Source organism: Aptenodytes forsteri, unplaced genomic scaffold, assembly GCF_000699145.1.
Source record: "Aptenodytes forsteri isolate BGI_AS27 unplaced genomic scaffold, ASM69914v1 Scaffold707, whole genome shotgun sequence".
NCBI classification, from domain to species: domain Eukaryota; kingdom Metazoa; phylum Chordata; class Aves; order Sphenisciformes; family Spheniscidae; genus Aptenodytes; species Aptenodytes forsteri.
In genome coordinates, this window is record NW_008795363.1 from 481,530 (window position 1) to 502,441 (window position 20,912).

General features: G+C 47.5%; 1 protein-coding gene across 1 annotated transcript in view; it reads right to left on the bottom strand.

The window, feature by feature from the left end:
* Nucleotides 1-20,912, bottom strand: part of DNAH9 (dynein axonemal heavy chain 9) — a 214,927-nt gene that overhangs the window by 91,220 nt on the left and 102,795 nt on the right. The window contains exons 49-51 of the mRNA XM_009280185.1: nt 16,691-16,951; nt 10,033-10,458; nt 6,960-7,079 (exon numbers count right to left, since the gene is read on the bottom strand). Coding sequence (XP_009278460.1) covers nt 6,960-7,079; nt 10,033-10,458; nt 16,691-16,951 — 807 coding nt within the window. The remainder of the gene's footprint in view (nt 1-6,959; nt 7,080-10,032; nt 10,459-16,690; nt 16,952-20,912) is intronic.

Consider the following 20,912-nt stretch of genomic DNA (forward strand, 5'->3'; position numbering starts at 1 on the left):
GACTGTTCAGCCATGCTCTACCGACTGAGCGAGCGGTGTGGTGCTCAGTTGCTTACTGAGGTTAAACCACGACACACTACTTTTAAGTTATCAGTTATTTTTAAGGATCATACCTAAATTATCCTTAATCTCAACTCCAGTAACAGTGCATAGAAGTCCAGTTCCTCCATCTTTCCTTTGTAGCTTTTACAGATGAAGTACCTACAGGTCTTTCCTCCAGCCTCCTTGAGGTCAATTCTCATACTACTCCCACAGCCTCTAAGACCAAGAAATCTTTATTGATCTGATTTTCCTAATACTTGTAGAATCTCTACATATGCCTAATTAATTTATTGAGGTGATTTTTTTTTTTTTAATCCACTTAGGTTCTGGGGGTTCTTTCTTCACCTCTCCTTTGCTTGGGTCACACACTACTGCCAGTTTTAGTATCTTAAAGAAATCCCAGGTGTCTTCCACCTCAGATCCTAGAAGTCACTGAATTTCTTTTTATTTAGCAAGTAGCAAATTAAAAGCCATCTCATTTGATTACCTTTAGCTCTTTGATATTGAGAAATAGTGAACAATTATTCCCTATTCACCTTCTGCATACTATTCATGATTTTATAGGCTTCTGTCCCATCTATCCCTACACCGTCTCTTTTCCAAAATGAAGAGTCCTAATCTATTTCCTCTCTTCACATATGGAAACTGTTGCATACATCTTTGTATCTTTTCTAGGTAGCCTACAGCCTTCTGAGATGGGGTAACCCCACTGTGTTCAGCATGCAAGATGTAGGCACACCATAGATCCGGACTGATACAATGGTTGTTTAACTTCTGCTTCCTGATTTTTTTCCTACCCATTCGTAATATTCAATTTGCTTTTCTTCCTCCAGTCGAGTGCCACGCTGCTGTTTCTGAGAACTCTGCAACGACTCCAAGAGCTCTTCTGTGAGTGATAATAGTGCAATTAGGACCTATCAATGTAAATGCATGATTACAGTTCATTTTCCCTGCATTCATTATTTTGCATTTGTCATCACTAAATTTCATCTGCCACATTAGCACATATCTACTCACAAATACCACCCATCAGCCACCCTCCCTTTTCTGGTGCACAGATCTCTAGACATTCTCTGGTCCCTGTCCCTTGGATCCTGGAGCATCTTCCCTAGGTCATCTAAAGTTCACGAGATGCCAAACTAAAATTAAGGCACTGTAAAAGTTCGGCTTGCCTTCATCCCCCTGTTTCATTTTTCAATCCAAAGCAACGCTATTTGTGTTTAGTTAGGTGTATTCTTCATACAACTTCAAATTTGTTTGTTTCAAAGTCTGGGAACATATTTCTGCCTACAGTCACATAGGTGACACATCTTGGATGGCAAACAAATTGCATATCAGTAAGGGCTGTCAGGATCTGTTTCTAGATCAAAGCCAGAGATGACACAGGAGACGGTGTGCATCGCACAACAGTAAGTTGGGATGCAAGTAGTTCCTTGCATACACTGCAAAAGTGATCCATTTTTGACAGCAGTAGTTGCAAGCTGTGCTTTCTAACCAGGCCTTTAAAAACAGCTAGTGGATCTGGCACTGACATAACTTGTTCTTGTCTGCATGTACAGCTGACTGTGCTCAGTGCTCCCTCAGCTATGATGCCTGCTAGCAGCTCCTCGCAGCAGCAGCTCTGTCCTGCAACCAGCCAAGACACACAGTACTTTAAGGAATCCAACGGAGTCTCAATTCAAGTTGTTCCCAGGCCATGGGGTGGGGAGGAGATGTAACAAACATGGCCTGGGATGCAGTGTCCCCACTCCATTTCTCTCCATCTTATGGCAAGCATGATAAGATTTCACCTCCAAATGAAAACTCTAAGTGAACAGAGTCTCTATTAAACCACAATACAAACGCTGCAGCTTGTATCCCATCCACAGGCAGAGACAGCTGATTTCCCAGAGACTGAGTGCCTCTCTCCTCATCTCCCAAAAAGTTGCATTGAACTCTAATAATTTCCACCAGCAGGAATAACCCTGGCCTTGCCCAGACTTTTAAATCATCCCTGATCCTAGTCATATTCCACTGTTTGCCATATGATCCACAGTAAGCAGAGACCCCTGGTAATCATGCATCACCGTGTGCTGCAGCACCTTGGTAGCATGAGAAGCCAGAGTTACCTTTCTCTCTCTGTAACTGGGCTGGCAAGAGCCACGTTCTCCCCCATTAAAGGTCCAAACAGGAGCCCAAGGGGCATTCATTCAGGGATTTCGGTTCCAGGCATGAGTTTGAGCCGACAGCCTGTGTTCATCTCCATGTGAAATGAGAGACACGGTTTCTGGATTTAGTCTGGATGACTTTGCCCACCAGTGGCTAACGCTGCTTGCAGGTCCCGAGGCTTTATTGACTCCAGGAGCAGGATGGCACATGCCTGCAGTTGTCTGTGCAACACGTTTCTGGCTCCATTGCAAAAAGTTGCATGCAAGTGGGAAGTTGGAGCCCTCAGTGTGGCAGCAAGAGATGAAACCCTTCCAGCAAACTAATCATTGCTCTGAGCCTCAGGCTGGAAAGCTGAAGGTGACAGTCCCTCCATCTACACTCCAGTCCCAAGACAACAGCCATGGAGGGTCTCTGCGGGAAGCGCTGTCTGGGTGGCTCGTGCACTACTAAGGGGGCTGCTATGTCTTTCCATTTTTTCCAGTGTTTTTCTGGCACAGTTGGGTAGGGTTAAGAGGGCTGGGAGGGAGGGAGCAGCAGAAAGATAATTTATGAGCCTATTTGCAGCATTAGGAGAGCTCCAAACATCACTTAAATCTCTTTCCAAATCTTTGCATTTGGAGACGTGGCAGGAGCAGACACTGAATGGGCCAGATATCTGTTTTTCTTCCCGTGTTTGCTGTTGCACTCATTTTTAGACTGTACATTGTTTGGAGCAACAGAAGACTCTCAACGGTGTTTTGTGTGTTCGTGTGTACATGTGTATTCATGTCTCAGCAAGCCATAGACAAAACCCGAATGCAAACAATCCCACTCCATCCTTCTATGCTTTATAAAAGCCCAGGGTTGACACTGGCTTCCCCAAGCTGTCAGCCTCTTATCTGTTACCAACGCTTGCGACTATCAGGCTGAAAAATTTACCCAGCGCAAGTGAGGCAGATGATGTTTGCCAGCTAGAGATCAATAAAAAACAAGATGCTTTTTTCTAGCAGAATCTTGGGCATTGCCCAGCACTCATCGTCCTCACCACTGCAAAGACTGTGCCAGTCGTGTGATGCTTCAGTTTTGTGTGATCCTAGATGCAGGAACAGAGATTTACTTCCACCTGGCTCTGCTTTTTCTCTAATGATGAAAGGAAAGGGTGTTCCAACCTGGGGGAGAGCGCATCCTGGCAGCAGCCAGGGGGGTAGAAGATGAAAACATTGCCAAAACATTGGCAGATTATGGAGAAAACAATGTTTAGCCTGTCTCATCTATGCACGTAGACAGACGTAGCTTGGGGAAGCTCTCCATGCTTTCAAAGGCAGAGCAAAGCTGCTTTCCAGCCTCCCTGGGCATCACCTTCATAAGCACGGGAAAACATGACTAATCATGGTCCCCGCTACGGCAATGCACCATACTTGAGCAGATGTCCAAATTCAATCTAAATGAAAATGCCTTATAAACCTCAGCAAGGACTGGCAGGGCTGAAAAATAACAATCATACTCAAAGTAGAAAACCTAAACCCAAGTGATGTCCTTTATCTGCCCAGAAAAATCAAAACACCCTCCTCCATGTAGTTCTCTTGATGCACAGATCAGGCTGCACTCTAACGCATCCTCCTTTTTCCTTTTGTCATTTTCAGTTTGCTTCAATGAGAGACTTGAAACCCAGTCATCTAACGTTCTCATTATAAGTATGTATAAGAGACTGAAATAACTGCTGGAGTGGCCAACGTCACCCACTGGTGACCAGGCAGAGCTGCGCGCGGTTTCTCCCATTCACACAACATCAGAGTGGGGTGGGAAAAGCAGTTTGTGCATAACCACTTCCTAATTGCTTTAATGGTTTCAAGATTTCAAAGTTTCCTGCTGCGGTTCTCCTGAAGCCTGGACAGGGAAAGGTTTCTTTCCAAAACTGGTCAGCAGTGCATCCAAAGCATTGCAAGAGGAAAGAAACACGGAGGCTTTGAAGCCAAGGCAGCTAAACTGCTTTACAAAATAAATCATCAAGACTGTGCCTAAACAATGAAAAACATGCTAAGGTATTTAACAAATAAGTATATAGTCCCGCACCAGCAAAGCACATGAACAAGTATTGCTTTTAAGCAGGTGTTGACCCTGAGCCTGTGAGTAGTCCCAGTTAATGAGTAAGGTAAAGAACACACTTGAAAGAAAATATATTCCTGTTGCTTCACTGAGATTATACTGCCCGTTACACAAACTCAGTGCTATTGGACCACGGAGAGATGCATACATCGTCGCAAAAAACCTCAACTGCAACCAAAGAAAGTTTTTCTAAAACTTGATTCCAATGTCTTATCTTGATTTCAGAATCAAAAGAATTTCTTTTAAAGGAAATTATTGAACTTTAAAAATCATGTAGCAACATACATCACTAGTGGCAATCTATCTTGTTAAAATATTTGCTCATTTTGTTTTACAAGGACAATTTTTTTAATATAGCTAAGCCAAAAATACCACCCCCAAATTCCACAATTTTTCCTTGTCACAATATCACACTTGTACCTGAATGAAGATTCATGTTTTAAGCCAAGAATTCACATGCTAAACATGCACCTTTAAGAAACCATATTCTGTTTGTTACAGTGGTACTAACTGAGGTGAAATTAAGCTGTATTCAGTGTAAAACATACACTTACACACACACATATATTTATATGAAAAGAACTGAAACCATCATTTCTGTTTCTTTTTCATGAAACATTTTCTTCTTGTATTTTGTGTTTACTGACTCCCACATGACTCAGAGCCACAATCTACCTCTACATGACATGTTAAACAGGATTTTGTTAGGCTGTGGAAAGACACAGGGAAATACTCATCCTGCAAAATCTCCCCAGAAACATAAACGTCTCTTTCAAATGAAAAAGCTACTTTCCTGTTTCAATTAAAGATTTTGGAAGCATTCAGTGAGATTTAACCTGAAGAACATGAAAGCATAAAACTCTTACAGTGGTTGCATAAGAGATCTAAATCAGTATAGAAAGGGACTTATCTGCTGTTTGTCTTTGACCCCTTATATCTGAGTATTCCACAGTCCTGCCTGCATTTGTCTGCAAAGCAGCCGCCTGTGCTACAGCAGTGCTGCACTCCTGCTTTCCAAAGCAGGCACACAGAGATTAAAGATGAAGGTTTTTTAGAAGTTTCCCGGTACCTAAGCATGCAGCACGTGAACCGTGCAGTTTTTGGGAGCGACTTCGATGCCCCACTAAATGCAGTGTTTTTCATGTGCCCATGAAAACCCACCTGAAATCTGAACAGCTCTGAAAATCCAGGATAAAACAGTTTGGTAAGGTCACCTAAGAAGGTTTGAGAGTATGAAATGGAGAATTGAGCACAACTCTCCATGTCCAAAGGAAAAAGCTTAACCATTTGGCTATCTTTTTATCTTTATCACTGCATGCTATATTGGGATAGATCCAAATAGATACTTTACATACAAATTACAACCCAACACAGCCATGAGCTGGTAAAACAAGCAGAGAAACCTGCATCCAGCATCACTTCTAGAAATACCTTTGTATTCTGACTTAGCTGCCACCACCTCACCAGCAGAAGCAGCTTCAACAAGACAGACTGAGACCAATTTCCATCCCTGAATACATGCAGACCGAGCAGGACACTCTCCTGGAGATACAGGTACAGCTTCTTGGAAGAGAGAGTGGTTTGAACACATCTCTACTGCTCCTGGGAGGAAGGGCAGCACAGCAGCCTTTCTTTCAGTGCTGCTACAAAATCAGGCTGCGTGGCCACAAGGAAGGGGCCATGTGTTTCAGTGAGTTTTGCCAGGTCTCAGGCAGGAGCCATGTGCCGAGCTGCACACACATCCCACAGCCAAAACAGGGCAAGGCAGGCACTTTACACGCCAAGAGCTGCAGCAGAAGCAGTGTGGGAGTGCACTGCCTAAGTCTGTACCCATAGAAGTCTGTACCTCTACTTGCACCTTCCCTGCAGGTCTAGCGAATCAGATGTTTTAAAAGCATGAAAAAATTGGGGGTCTCCACCAAGAAGATGTCAATGCTGCCTTCATGTGCTAGAGGGTGAGTTTGAATCAGCAGAGCCAGCTGCTAGAACCAGCTCCAACCCCACCGCCTGCCAGGGCAGAGCTCAAGCATGGGACGGTCTCCTGCGGCCCTGTTTCCTTGCTTGGAGGAAGAACTGGCTCGCTCCAAGCTAACGGCCAGTGCAGAAGCCAAAATACAAAGCATTAAGGGCAATTGCAGCATTGGATGTGAGCTGGGGCTCCACTCCAGTGGAGTGCATGCACTCCAGCTCACTCTCTCAGTCTCTTATCTGTGAAGCAGGGACAAGGGCATTGCCCCCACAGAGGACTAGGAGGCTGCATATTTTGAAGATACCGATGGGCTGATAACAGGGACATGCACCATTTTTTTAGAGCTTTTCACTATTAACTTTTTGTCATTTCAAAACCTGCAAAGCTGTTGGCACATTCCGTATTTGTTTTTACGATACGATTTCTGAGTCATATAGTTTTGGCCCATCAGTACTTGATCATGCATTAAGTAACAAAAAGGAGATGAGAGCTGTGAAGAGAGTATAGCCAGTCTCTTTAAATGTGAGCAGTGCCTACCCTGATGTATGAAAACAGCCAATGCAAATTCATTTTCATTACTGAAACTTGCTGCAGTGCGGGAAATATATTAAAAAAAAATTAGAGGATGTAACGTACTGTGTGCACATGGTTTGCATCTCAGCAGCACCTGATACCTCCCATTCATGCCATTAGAGTTGCATCTGCTGACACTCACCAGTCGATTTGCAAGAGCGATGGTACATGCTGTAGCTTCAGCTTCTTGCTGACATTTGAGTTTGTCTGAAGTGGCCTTCTCAAACTTGGCTGTGAGCTTTCCCAGGTTCTCATTGAGGCGCTGCACATGAAGCAAAGGAAAAAATAACAGCACAGTTTTAAGGAAAACCCTTCTCCAGAGATGATTCACCCTGCAGGCAGGGCTGGCCAAGCTCCACCACAAGGCACGCTGCCCAGGCTGACACCCAGGGTGCAGCCCCTACACGGTGCTGTGGCATCAGGAGCCAGCACGGAGCAGTGATGTGCTGTGCTATTTTACATGCTTGTAACTCACATCCTCAGCAGAGGGCAGAGGCAAAGAACACACAAAACCAATTTATTTGGGGCTCTGCCCTGGTGTGAATTTAAACTGGGAAAGGGGGTCCTCATGGCCAAGTACCAATGACTGGTGCTATGGCTGAGCAATGAGTAAGGCAGCTAAGAAAGCAGAATTTTATATTTCCTGATGCTGCAGCTCATTGGTCTCGGTCCAGTCCTCGAGGAGTGGAGGCTCTGCTGATTCACCAAGTTGTGCTCAAATCCCCAAGGGGCCCCTGGAGCAGCTGGAGGTATGCCTGAACCATCTCCAAGACATACCTCCTGCACCCTGTTTCCAGAAGGGAATATGACAAATAAGTCAAAAAAGTTGTTCTGCTCCTAAAGCTGCCTGAGCATGTGCCATGGGACACTCCTGCAGAGGAGCCCAACCAGCACTAGGTGGGACCATCTCAAGTGCAGGTCGGCTGCAAAGTGCTTCAGGGCTGGGAAGGGGCAGAAAGGGCCCAAAACACCTGGAGAAAAAGAAAAAGAGTCTGTTGCTTGGGCAGAGCTGTTCACACTCCGGTCTAAAACAAATCAACGGCTCCCACAAGCACTTGGAGCATTTCACTTCTGATAAGAGAAGTAGAAGTAATAATTGATTTTATCTGCACCCGATGCAACCTGCTGAAGGCTAAACTGCTTGTAAATCACTTTAACACTGTTTGAGCTATGCACTAGAAACAAACCTGAAAATGAAAAAGGATTATATTAGGGATATCTGCAGCTCTCCAGGATACTGGAAAACTCAAAGCAGACCCTCCTCGACCTGCCTTGGAGTTAATAACACAAAAAGTTTCTGTCTCTGTGTGCGTATGGATGTATGTGCATACATATGCTCATATATATAAAATCCCATTGGACAAGCATGATATGATAAATGAGTATGTGTGAGCTATGAAGGACAGATCATACCTGCAGTACCCCACCAGACACACTCTACAGTAAAACACAAATATATCTGGGTGCAACTGTGAGTATACAGTTGCTTCTACATCTACCCTCCCCAGATTCATAGCAACTTTATTTCCCAGGCAGACAAAGGAGAGGGGAAGGTACTTAAGTATTTTTGACAATCAGAATAGCCTCCTTTATTACTAAAAATGGGTATGTGACAGCTGGGGGCCTGGTTGTGAGCAGGTATGAATCAGCCTCACATCAGTGAAGCTATCCAAGATATCCCAGCTTGATAAGCAAGGATATACCTCCACATCCACCCCCACGCTGAGCAGTGTATCATTACCCATCTGCAGAGGGGAAAACTCGCCTAAAACAGTCACTTTTGCAAGTGCATGCCAGTGAAGTACCACTAATCCCCCTAAAGATTGTCATTTTCTTTAACAAAATCCCACTTCTAAGAAAAAAAAAAACACCAAAAAAAAAAGAAAAGCTCAGGCATTAAAAGCTTTGGAAACGAGCAGCATAAAGGGATGAAAAAAGTTCTCCAGCACCGTACTTCACATCTGAGATGGGAGAATTAGAGGCTGAAGACCTCTAAATCCACCCCTGCTTCAGGTGCTGTGCCCGCCCTCCTTTCATCTGCAGCAGGAAGGGGCTACTGGAGAGCTCTGGAAATTTATTTTTTTTTTTATTATTCTTAGTTAAAAAGTATGCTAAGCATTTTAAGAATGATAAGCCCTAGGAGGCATCAAACAAGTTATGTATTTTCTAACATGAAGGTGTGCTGGTGGAAGAGATGAGTACTCGGACAAGCTCAGCTGGAGGGACTGTGCTGCCCCTCTCCAGGTGCATACCTCAAGGTCACTTATTTAAAGACAAATCTGTCAGCCTGGCTGACAGCACACCTTGGTTATTAACGGGGATTTTGCACGAACTGTGGTGTCAGTACGAAAGCACAGCCACAGAGGATCCTTCACTCACAAAGAGGGATCCCAGATCCACAGCACCTTAAAAAAAGGCAGGTTTTGGAGGTGGCTGCCTGCATCGGGAGGGACCTGGAGAGCAGCGAGCGATGGGACACTGTGCTGCCATCTGAGGGACGGGCTGGTGGGGTCCCCCGCGCTGGTTTCCACACTTTGCTATTAGCGGGTATTGGCCAGGGAGGGAAGGGGGGAGAAAAGCAGTATGTCTTTTAACATAGAGATAATTTTCCGAAGGAAAAGGAGAAGCTACTCTCTGTAGAAATGCACTTTTAATCACACAGTAATTTCTTCTATTCAGTGATTTTTTTTTTAATTTTTTTTTAAGTAGCAAAAATCTAAATAGGGATGACGCACAAGGTATGCCAACAGGGAGCCGTGCCCTGACAAATTATTAGACTCCTACTAGAGCGTCTTCATCCTGCAAATCATGCCCACCGCCAGGGACTGAGCGCACGGAGCCAGCCCGGCGCAGCACTGTGCTACCAGTGCTCTGAATCAGCCTCTGGTTCCTCTTCCCTGCCCCTGTGCACCACACCGGGAACGTACTGGTTTGAGATAACAAGTTTTCTGAGGACCCATGAGTAGAGGTAAATTACATTTTAAAAATTAGGTAGGAATAATAAGAATTAATAATTAGCCTTCCTCTTAAGGTGTAAGCAAGGCTGGAGAAGAACAGATGAAACATAGAAAACAGCAATAAAAGGGATAGAAAAGACTACAATCTACCAAATTTTAAAAATACATGAGTGCAGAGCAGCAGCTTTCTCCAAAGTGGCAGATTTCTCCCCAGGCAGTGACTAGCGTGATGGGTCCCACCAAAGGGCAAGCACTTACAGCAATTTTGGCCTTGATGCTAGCCAGCTTGTCCTGGGCAGCCGCCAGCTCCGCGTTGGCTTTGCTCAGAGCCTGCCGCTTCGGCTCCACGTCGCAGTACACCTCATGGAAGCGCACAATGTTTACCACCCAGGAGCAGAGGCCGGCCGCGGCGTAGGACTTGGTGGTCACAAATTCAGGTTTAAACTTGGGATCTTGTAAATAGGGCTGGAGGGCTTTGAGGCAGTTCTCGTGGATGTTCTCCTTGTCGAACTTGATCAAGGAGTCCAGGAAGCCATCCACCCTGGCCATGGAGGCTTTCGCTGCTTTCCAGCTCCTGTCCTTGGGAATCTTTCCTCCCGGGGCCATCAGCACCATCACGGCTGCGGTGACATTGCTGACGGCTGAAGGCGGTGACCCGAAGGACCTCAGCTCTGTCAGATTTTTCTGAAAAGGGGAAAACAAGGTTGTTAGACAAAAATGAATGGGTTTGCTTTTTACTTTGCCACTAATAAAGTCAGACTCCCAAGCTATCGACCTGATAAATTGGGTTTCTCTTGGCCCGAACATCGCTGCCTTTAAATCACCGCTATGTATGTTTACAGCACATGTGCTCAGTTCCCTGCATCCACCTCTTTATAACCCACCCGGGACCAGCACAGCACAGTGTTCCTCCCCAGACTCCCACCCTTGCCCTGCTGCCAGCCCTGCTGCCTGGGGGAGCAGGAGGTTTTTTGCCCTCTCAGAAGATCGGGATAAGGAAAAAGGAAACCTTTCCAAATAACCACCTCTATAAATAGCCCCCAGCCCCTCTAAAACTGCCTTGCAGAGCTTCCCTTCATGCTCAACTACTCCCTGAGCCAGACACCCATGTGTTAAAGTCTTGTTGAAAATTATTTGTGTGCACCAATGTTCCCATGGGGCCACCATCCAGCCCAAATTTAGGCTCTTTAACCAAGCACCTTCAGCAGGAGAGCAGTCATTGGGGTGAACAGGCAGTCCCCCCGTAAGAATCGGCTAATCTCTGGGGACACCCTTGTCCAAGGGGGAGTTCCCACCTCCTCCACTACCAACACAGGCAGTTTTAGCAAGTTCCTGATATTAAGTGGGATGAATCTTCTAATATTAAGTGGGATGAATCTTAACCTAAGCAAAAAAAGCTGAACTGTGGAGAAAGCACACGTTTCCTAACACACTTGCAACTGCGACAACAATGTGATACTGAGGGTTTGATCTGCTGAGACCTAAAATCTTCTCTCCATGCACATGCAAGTTAGCTTTTGCATAGGAAAATCCAGCGCAGGTAAATCAGCTGTTCTCAGATGACATGCTGCTGTCAAAACAAGGATAAGGGCTGTTTCAACACCAGTTTAAGAAAAATCTATGAACTTCTGTCAGTTCCTGTTTCTATCAGTTTTGAATAGTTTTTAATCTATATTCTCTGATATTCTGCTTCTATCATTTTCTGTCTATGGAAGCAAGGTGGGATAGTCTGGTACTTTTGAGCATCCATTTTCTGGATAAAGGTATCTGCTGTGAATCTATTCCTAAATGTGTCTTTGATTGCTTTTAGCTTTTATTAATAATCAAGCTGATGGAGACAGGCCCTTGGGAGCTCTGTGCATTTCCAGCGTAAAATGTCTCTAATTAACATGCTCAATGACATGGAGCCAACCGTGAGCACAGACGAGCGCCCCGACATGCCCTCCTCTGTCTCGAGTGCCCTGCTCAGCTCAGCCGGGAGCAGCACGTACTACGTGGTCTCTCCCCAGCCCCGTGTGTGCTGGGGGCTGGTGCTGAGGCGGGGCTGGGAGGGATCTGGCAAAGCAGCCTGTGTTTAACAGCCTGTATCTCAGTGGAAATGGGATGCTGAGCTGGTACCGTTGCTTTTTCCCTAGGAGGTGAGCACTTCCATGACATGACAGGAACGGTGACATTACTATCCTGAATGGGAGGGAAGATGATGCTGTCCCGGCCAGGAGATCGAGGAAGACCTGGGCAGCATGGGGTAAACGGTTTCCTTCCTTACTGCGAGAGACTCTGGCACCATGGGAACAGGACAAGCCAGGTCCATGGTGAGTGCCACACTGATGAACTTGGGTACCGGGTAAAAGGAGCTCTGCCCTTTTCCCTGATGGCATCAATCGGTTGCATTTTAACAAATCACTCTGAATTCTTCTTCTGCACACCAGAGTATCCCCGGGATGGAAACCGGATAGGACATTGACAGCGAGTGCCACCTGCCTCAGGAACACTGGTCACTACAGCATCCTTGAATGCCTCTGGACCACCTCCAGGGGATATTCCTTGCAGGTAATTGCACAGGAAATTCGTTGCTTTTGATATTGTCACTGTCTTCTGCTCACTGTAACTTGTGCAGAGACTGAGCAGCACTGGCCAAGCACCATCCTTCTTTCCAAGGAGGCACAGACTTCCCAGACGTCTCCTCAGGACAGCTGCTGCCTCCTCTTGGCAAGTGCTTTGTGTCAAGCAGAGACCCACTGGCAGGGGAAGGCAGTCCCAGAGTCTGTGTGCCATGATCTCCCCGTTCCCACCTTCCCAAAAAGATGAGGATGCCAAAACATCAGATCCGCTGAGCCCCATGTCCTGCAGTGCGTAGGGCCCAGGGGATGCGGGTGCTGAGAAAGTGCCCAGGCACACTCACAGGGCAGGCAGACAAACTGTACTCTAGAAGGTAAAATGGTGTTTTTGTCTCTAAAACCTGATTTCTCGAGTTTTCAAACTCACTATCAGGTCTGGGTTTGCATTTTTTATTTTGCAGGTATTCTGTGCTAGGTCTATCATAACCCACATGTCATTCATCATGGTCCATATATGAATTACCTTAATTATTTTTTATATATATTATATATATATAATTATCTCTAGGTCTATCAACCCACATGTCATTCATCATGGTCCATATATGAATTACCTTAATTATTTTTTATATATATATATAATTATCTCATATATGATATATGTGAGCCGGCCTGCGATCACTTCTTGGCTCAAATGGAAAAAAGGAAAAGGAAAGTTTAAATTGTGAGGAACACACAGAGAGCTAAATCCTGCTGAAGGCCGGCTGAGCTGGGCCGCCCCCTCCAGAGAGCAGCATGACTATGGATGGTTTTGAAGGCACCAAAGGTTTTAAAGCACCAGGAAGATAATCCTCCCACCACAAAAAAAGGAACAGAAATCAAGTTGGGTTTAAGTTGTGCCCGATGAGAAGGTAATGCACACGGCATGGCCCCCTTCACCTGATCACACACGGATCAGGTGAAGTATTTTCAGTTTTGCTGGAATAATTTGCATACCAAAATAAATAACACGCACTTGTTACTCATAACTACCATTGCTTGGGAAGTGTCTTGTGAACAGTGGCTGCTCTGATTACAGTAACGAATGATGAACAGCAACTTTGGCTTAATGGGGCTAAGGCGTTCTTTACCAAACACAAGACTGCTTTGCAGCCAGTGGCAAGGGAGGAGGGGATGGGAAACCATCCGGCTGGAAATTTGTGGGGCTGTGCGAGCACACGGCAGCACGGCAGTGCCTCTGGCAGCAGCGTGCCCCCATTGCACGAGTCACCTGCCACGAAGCACTGGGCAATTCAGATGGGCTGCCGCTGCTGCGGATGCCCACACCGGAGGTTAACACCTCGCTAACTGCCACCCCTGCCTTGCTTTGCCCTGATGGCTCCATCCCTCTGGGAGCAACGGGTCCACCCATGGCTGCCTAATGCTCCTCCACTCCGCTCGCACTCCTCTGTGCCTCTCTCCTCCTCTCCTCCAGCTGCAAATCTCATGCGGGATCTCTGGCCTGCCAGGAAAGGCTGATCCCTTGGGTTAGTGCCCTGTTGATCCTGGAAATGGCAAAATTTGCCATTTGCCAATGGGCCACCTCCCTGGCCCATTCTCTTGTGTGGACCTCGGATCACCTCCACATAATGCCACGGACAGCCCGGGTGCCAGCCCGGTTCCCGCACAGCAATGGCAGAGGCACATGGCTTTAGAGCAGCTGTCCCATCCAGGCGAGTCGGGTGTTTTACAAAACTCATCCCACCAAGGGCAACTGGCTGTCTGCTGACCAGCCTCACTCATCTTTCACCTGGGATTAATGCAAAGGCATCCCCTGTTGCTTCCCTCTCTACAGAGCCTATCTGCAAAGGATACAAGTCCGAATGGACACGGCTGCTCTTCTTTCAAACTAGCAGGTGACACTGACACAGAAATGTCCATGTATCCACATACTTACTGAGCTCCTTGGTACCTGACTATATATATTTATTACTGCATTCTACTAGACAGCTTTTCTCACTGTTTTCCCTATTAATGTTGCATATAACAGTGATGTCCAAATAAAACGACTTAGATAATTGGGGAGAAACTATATATACACACATAAATATTGCTGATTATTCATGTCAGCAAGCAGATCAAGCTCTCTGATGCATCTCTGATCAGAAGGTAAGGGAGACCATGCCTTCCAGTGCTCTGCTATTGCTGCTTTACAGGTCCCTGGAGAAAATCCCAGCATCTCCCTAATCTTTGCCTAATGAAATATTCTACAGCTCCAGCACGAAACCAAAACTAATGAAGAGACAAATATTTTCCCTTTGTACAGTCCTTTCCCTTCCAGGAACAAGAGACAAAGCAACACATCTCTGAAGCAAAGCCACATGTTTCCTGAAAGCTAATCAAACAGAAAACCCGTTCCTCATGACTCGGAGTCGCTTTCCTTTCCCCCAACAGGGCTATGATTGAGCCATGGTTTGAGGCATGATTGAGCCATGCCTTGCTGTGACCATGGGAATAATTCTGATTTTTCTAGCTGCACCTGGTGCGTGGCCACTGCTCTGCCCTGGGTGCAGCAGGAATTTGCTGCTCCAGGGTGTTGCATGAACTGCAGACCAAGATAAATGATAGGTACGTGTCTCTGGGGCACATCTCAAAGTGCCAGGCTCCAAACGGGAACTCCTGGAGCGCCCTTGGAGGAAAAACTTTCCAAGGTACCAAAAACCTTCCCTAAACCAACCAATTAGTCTCCTGCAGTCAGAGCAGTCCTTATCTCCTGGTTATACATTTCCCCAGTTGTATCTTCCTTTGGAGTTACCTTGTCTGCGGCAATGTATGGCTCTACCAAGAGGTCACCCTGCACTCGGTACCCAACTACCCACCACCTGCAACAGTGTCCTGCCCAGCCCAAAGACACTGCTGAAGAACAGGTCCTCTCCCCACCCGAGAAGCCCTGGTACTGAATAAACCCAAACATGGAATGAGACTTCTGTGCCAGCATTTCTTATTGTGTCAAACCAAAAGCCACCCCATGAGTGCACCTGTGGAGCCAAGCTGTATGTATCAGACATTGAGCATCACACTCAACAAGGTCTGAGGAATGTCTTGGACAAAGAGATGACAAGGGAAATCCCACCCCAATATAGCTGGAGAAGATCAGTCCAAACCCTCAGGCCGCCATGTTTTGTCCCTACAACAGCAGGGAACTCATGAGGGAAAGATGCCCAGAGGAGCCCAAGAAGTCACCAACTCTCCCCACCCCATCTCTGGATCTCTGATCCTTCTTCCCCCACCTTGTCTTCCCCTTGGCCAAGCAAGACATCTGCTGTGGGCTGCAGGAAGACACTTGCCCCAAAGTGCTGCAGACTCGGAGGGGGATGTGAGCCTTCCCATCACAGATCCCTTTCCAAAGCAGGAGATGGGTCAAGCGGGAACTCGGAGGACACCCATGCTCACTGCCAGCTGCAGCCACAAACTGCCAGCCCCACACCCACCAACACCGGTCTGCGGGGCTCACATGAGATCTGTCTGTGCAACATTCTCAGCACCAGCTATACTGCTGGGGAGAAAGGCTCACAGGGTAGCTGGGTGTAAAATCTGCCTTGTTGGTATTTTGGAGTGTTCTGGGCTCCCGCTGTGCTGATTGTGCGCTTGCACAGAAATACCCCAAGCAAACAGCATTTATACTGTCTCTTACTGAAACAAAGGGGTGCTCGGGCTTAACCCTGCCTGTCCTGCAACACCTCCTGCACCTTTGCTGTGACCAGCTAAGGGCACAGCGCTCCTTGCCACAGGACCCTCAAGACAGCTGACAGCCAGTCATCCTGAGAGCACCAGCAGCCTCTCCTGTCTCCCCTCCTACAGCTTCATTCCCCACAGCTCAGGGATAACAGCCTCAGGAAAGTCTGGAGCAAGATCTGGCCTGTGCCCCTGCTCTGGAGCCCAGCCCTCTATCCTGCATGTCCTCCTCCATGCTAGCAGACAGGTCTGAGCCAGAGACTGCCGGGACGGCAAGACAGAGGTACAGAACTCGTGATCCCTCTGAGACACTCTTCCCTGGGTCCTGAAGGAGGGTGACAGTAAGGTGACCTTCCCTTCCTTGTGGGGCAGCACAAGAAGCAGTGGAGCCAGCCAACAGTGGAGAAGAGGTGCAAATGAAGCACCCACCTCCAGTTCCTCCTGCTCTCCATGGTCCTGAGTAAAGGGTAACTTGGAGCAGCCTCATGGCTGCTCCAGGTTACACCAGGGACCAAGTATGCACCAGCTGGGAAGAAGCTGGAGGAGGGTCAATACAATGTACAAAAACTTGGGCCATCAGATGACACTGCCCCCCGACAGTGCAGAGGTGAGATACTGGATTCCCATGGAAACCTTCAGCCTACCTTGTTGAGGGTGTTCAGAGCGGCCTGGGCAGCTGCCAGGGCGGGCTCAGCTTTGGCCAGGTCCTCCTCGCAGTCCTTCTGTTTCTGCTCAACCTCCTGGGTGATAAGTGCCACTTTCTGCTCCTCCTCATCGGCGATTGCCTTTTCCCTGCTCACTTTCTCTGTCTCCACCCCCACCACCTGGATCAGCTTGTCAGCATCATCATTCTTCTGCTTCAGCTCCAATTCTTGGGCTGCCAGCTTGGCCTTCAGCTCATCCACCTAGAGGGAAGAAACACGTGTGGGAGCACAGACACTCACCAACCTGCTCCCTGCCCTGTCCAGCAGCACGGGCTCACACTCGAGTGGGGCTGAGCAGTACCCAAAAGCATGGAGGGCCTATCTGTGAAGCAAGCAATGCCCTGGCAGCACAGAAAAGCGGTATTTCTAGCTGTTAGCAGGATACTGCTGCTCTACTTTGCTCATGATTGCTTGGGTCACCGTTGGAGAGCCCATGTGCATGGTCGACACACTGGAGCAGCCTGCTAGTGGTGAGAAGCCCAGCAGGGGAGAAACCAGCACCAGCAGGATGAGCTGCTGAGGAGGTTGTCCCACCCTTGCTCACTGCCACTGCTTGGAAACTGGACAGAGGTGCCAGGACAACATGAACGTTGCTTTGAGCAGGATCCAATGGGAAGCTTTCATTTCAGGTATTCTTGGGAATATTTTTGTACAGCCCAGGAGCCTCACCATGGACCAGGAATTTGCAGGAAGCTTCTCTCATTATAAAGCCAAATACATCTGGCTTTGGACATGAGATCTGATGTTACATCACATCCCTGGTAAAGGAGGCGTGCATGCGCTGTGCACGTGTGTTTTGTGGGGGAGATGATGTGCTACAATTCAGCTACACTTTCTTTCGCTTCTCAACCTTGACACCAGCAGAACAGAGCACGTGATATTTTGCCGTGTGCAGGATTTGAGGAGGACCTGTGCACCAGGAACCAGCACTCCCTGAGCCTCCTGCTCACCCAGGGCCACCTGCCACTCATCCACCCCTCCATCCCATGCCCCACACACACAAGGCAGAGGCCCACCCCAGCCTCCTGCTCACCCAGGGCCACCTGCCACTCATCCACCCCTCCATCCCATGCCCCACACACACAAGGCAGAGGCAGTACTCCATCAGTTCCCTCAAAACCATCAAGTCTTACAGACTTGTGGCAGGAAGGGCATTTTTCACACCAGAAAGATTATGATTGGGATCTGCTGACAGGTACAGCCCTTGTCAGAGTTCCAAGGCTCAAGGGGCTTTAAAATTCCATGTCAAATGAGCTTGAGAAGGGATCTCCTGTTCAGCCAGTAGCCAAGAGGCATGGCGGTGGTGACAGCTCCTCACACACTGCTCCACCGAGCAGCTGCTCACACCCAGCAAGGTAGGAGCCCTCTCCAGCAACAGGCTGAAGCATTTGCATGGTGGGGGAGCTCGCACCGGCTCTCACTTGAAGACAGAAATTCTCTTTCTAAAAGCACCTGTTTCAATGAATTTACATAGGCTCTGTGCAGACCACAGAGTTTTTCACTGTCCTGCCATCAGCCTCATAAAGGATTGCTTAGAAGTCCTGGGGTACATGTTTACCTATATAAAAATACTTACTAGAAGGGAAGTCAGACATTTGCTTTTGTTGAGAATTCCATTTTTATACCAGAAGAGAGAGCACAATTTGCAATCTTAGAAACTATTGGCGTTCGGCATCAACTTCAAGTGGAGAGTGGTTTCTTAGGAGTCTCTTTGTGCACTTCATCCATTGTCATCTCCTGCTGCCTGGCACTACAATGCTGTTTTCACCAGGACAAAGACATGACTGTAAATCCAAACAACTCTGGGCTCGCAGGAGCACATAATCCCTTCAGTCGGCAAACTCAGCGGCAGCTTTTTGTTCAGCTCCACATCTTCGGGGATTGCAGGAAATTGAAGTGGGAGGCTTCGCTGATGGCAGATATGGCTTGTGACCTTCTGCCCAAAAATCAGTAATTATGTGCTAAATACATATACGAATGGGAGCTTTTGGGGGTTTACATGACCACGACAAAACAAGCAAGGGATTAAAACCCACTAGTACTCAACAGTGCTACAAAATGAACAGACGTAAACTCAGCCCCCAGCACAGCCCATCAGAACAGAAAATGCCCTGACAAAACCCGCTTTCAGCCAAGCACATGCAATAATGGAAGGGTAAATGACTTGCTAAAACATTGTCAGGATTTTAAAAAAGCAAGAAATTCAGTTAGGGCTATGCCTGAAAGAAGCATTTGGAAGCCCAGAAGTGTATGTTACTGTGAAGGCCCCTGCCCAGCTGGGCTTGGGTTACATGTTAAATTCCCAGTGGAAGTGATGCAAGTTGGAGCTGCGATGTGTGTCCTGAGACTCTGCTGGACCCTCTGCCAACAGACCACACCACATCTAGAGGACATCACCTCCAGCCTCCCTTACCTACAGCAGGATTTTGGAACATGAAAGGAAACGACCGTGTTTTCCCAGTGAGGTTAAAGCTCAAACACAGTTGAGCAGGGTCAATTTAATAGTGTTTGTGCAGTGGAAAGAGAGAAACAGGAGCTACACCTAAATAACCAAACTCACTGTCTTTAGTGATGTCCTGGGGCTGGCACAGGGAATGTACATTTATGAACTTTACTCCTCCAGTTTCACCCTCTCAGCACAGCAAACAAATTTCCTTTAATGCCATACTCGCATCCACAGCAAAAACAGTCTGTCACATCCATTTCTCCTCCCTTCTCACACATCCTAAGGCCCAGACATAAAAATGCCTGATGAGACACCAGTGAGCAGGAAGACCTCACACCACCGCCTTTGGGAAGGCACAGGCACAGCAGAAACCTTAAATGTGCTCCCATCAATGGCCTGTGGAGCCGTCCCTGGCAGAGCAACATTAGGAATAAAGGCAGGAAAAGTTCTCCTCTTTCTACAAACGTCACAGTAACAGAAGGTACTCAAACTTCCCCTCTCACACCAAAAAGGACCTTCCACCCAAAAAGGATGGCAGCTTGTACACAGAGCTACTTTCTGTTTCTTTGGAAAACCCAGACGCTTGCCATTAAACTACACTTCCAAAACCCAGAGGTGGCCAAGGTCGACCATCACTAACATGTATTATCTCAGGGTGTGCAGAAAACCTTCCCAGCACAGCTCCCATCTTCTCTCTTCTCACAGCCCAGAACTTCTCCAACAGTCACACTCAGTCTCTCTCCTTGCACTGGCACCCCCCATACTCCTAGTCCACCCTGTGAAAACCAGCAGTGTTATAAACCATTCAGATCAGGAGCAGGGCCATCCATCATCCTTTGAGCATATTTCTAGGTTGCTCTTCCCTGGTCATTCTTGGGTCAGCTCCACGGCACTCCTGGTCGGGGTTACCAACAATATCCCAGGTAACACCATGATGCAACAACATCACATGCAAAACACCATGATGCAAAAGGAGAACAGCGTGGAAATATTATCATGCCATGCAATGCCTGTTCCTTGGAGCTGGTGCTCACATGGAGAGGATGAAGGCTGATGGAGACAAATAAGAGGTGACGACATTTTAGAGACTGAAGCTGGGAAGGCCTACTGATCTGGCCTCATGTATTGGGTTTGTGTGGCAAGGTTTTGGTAGCGGTGGGGCTGCAGGGGTGGCTTCTGTGAGAAGCTGTTAGAAGCTTCCCCTGTGTCCAATCAAGCCAATGCCAGCCGGCTCTAAGACAGACCCGCCGCTGGCCAATGCTGAGCCAATCGATGATGGTGGTAGTGCCTCTGGAATAATGTATTTAAGAAGGGGAATGATGGTGGTAGCGCCTCTGGAATAATGTATTTAAGAAGGGGAAAAAACTGCTGCACAACAGCAGCCAGAAAAGAGGAATAAGAATATGTGAGAGAAACAGCTCTGCAGACACCAAGGTCAGTGAAGAAGGAGGGGGAGGAGGTGCTCCAGGCGCCGGAGCAGAGATTCCCCTGCAGCCCATGGAGGTTAACAGTAGAGTAGGTATCCACCTGCAGCCTGTGGAGGACCCCACGCCGGAGCAGGTGGATGCCCGAAGGAGGCTATGACTCCGTGGACAGCTCGCACTGGAGCAGGCTCCTGGCAGGACCTGTGACCCTATGCAGAGGAGCCCACACTGGAGCAGGTTTGCTGGCAGGACTGGTGACCCCATGGGGGACCCGCGCTGGAGCAGTCTGTTC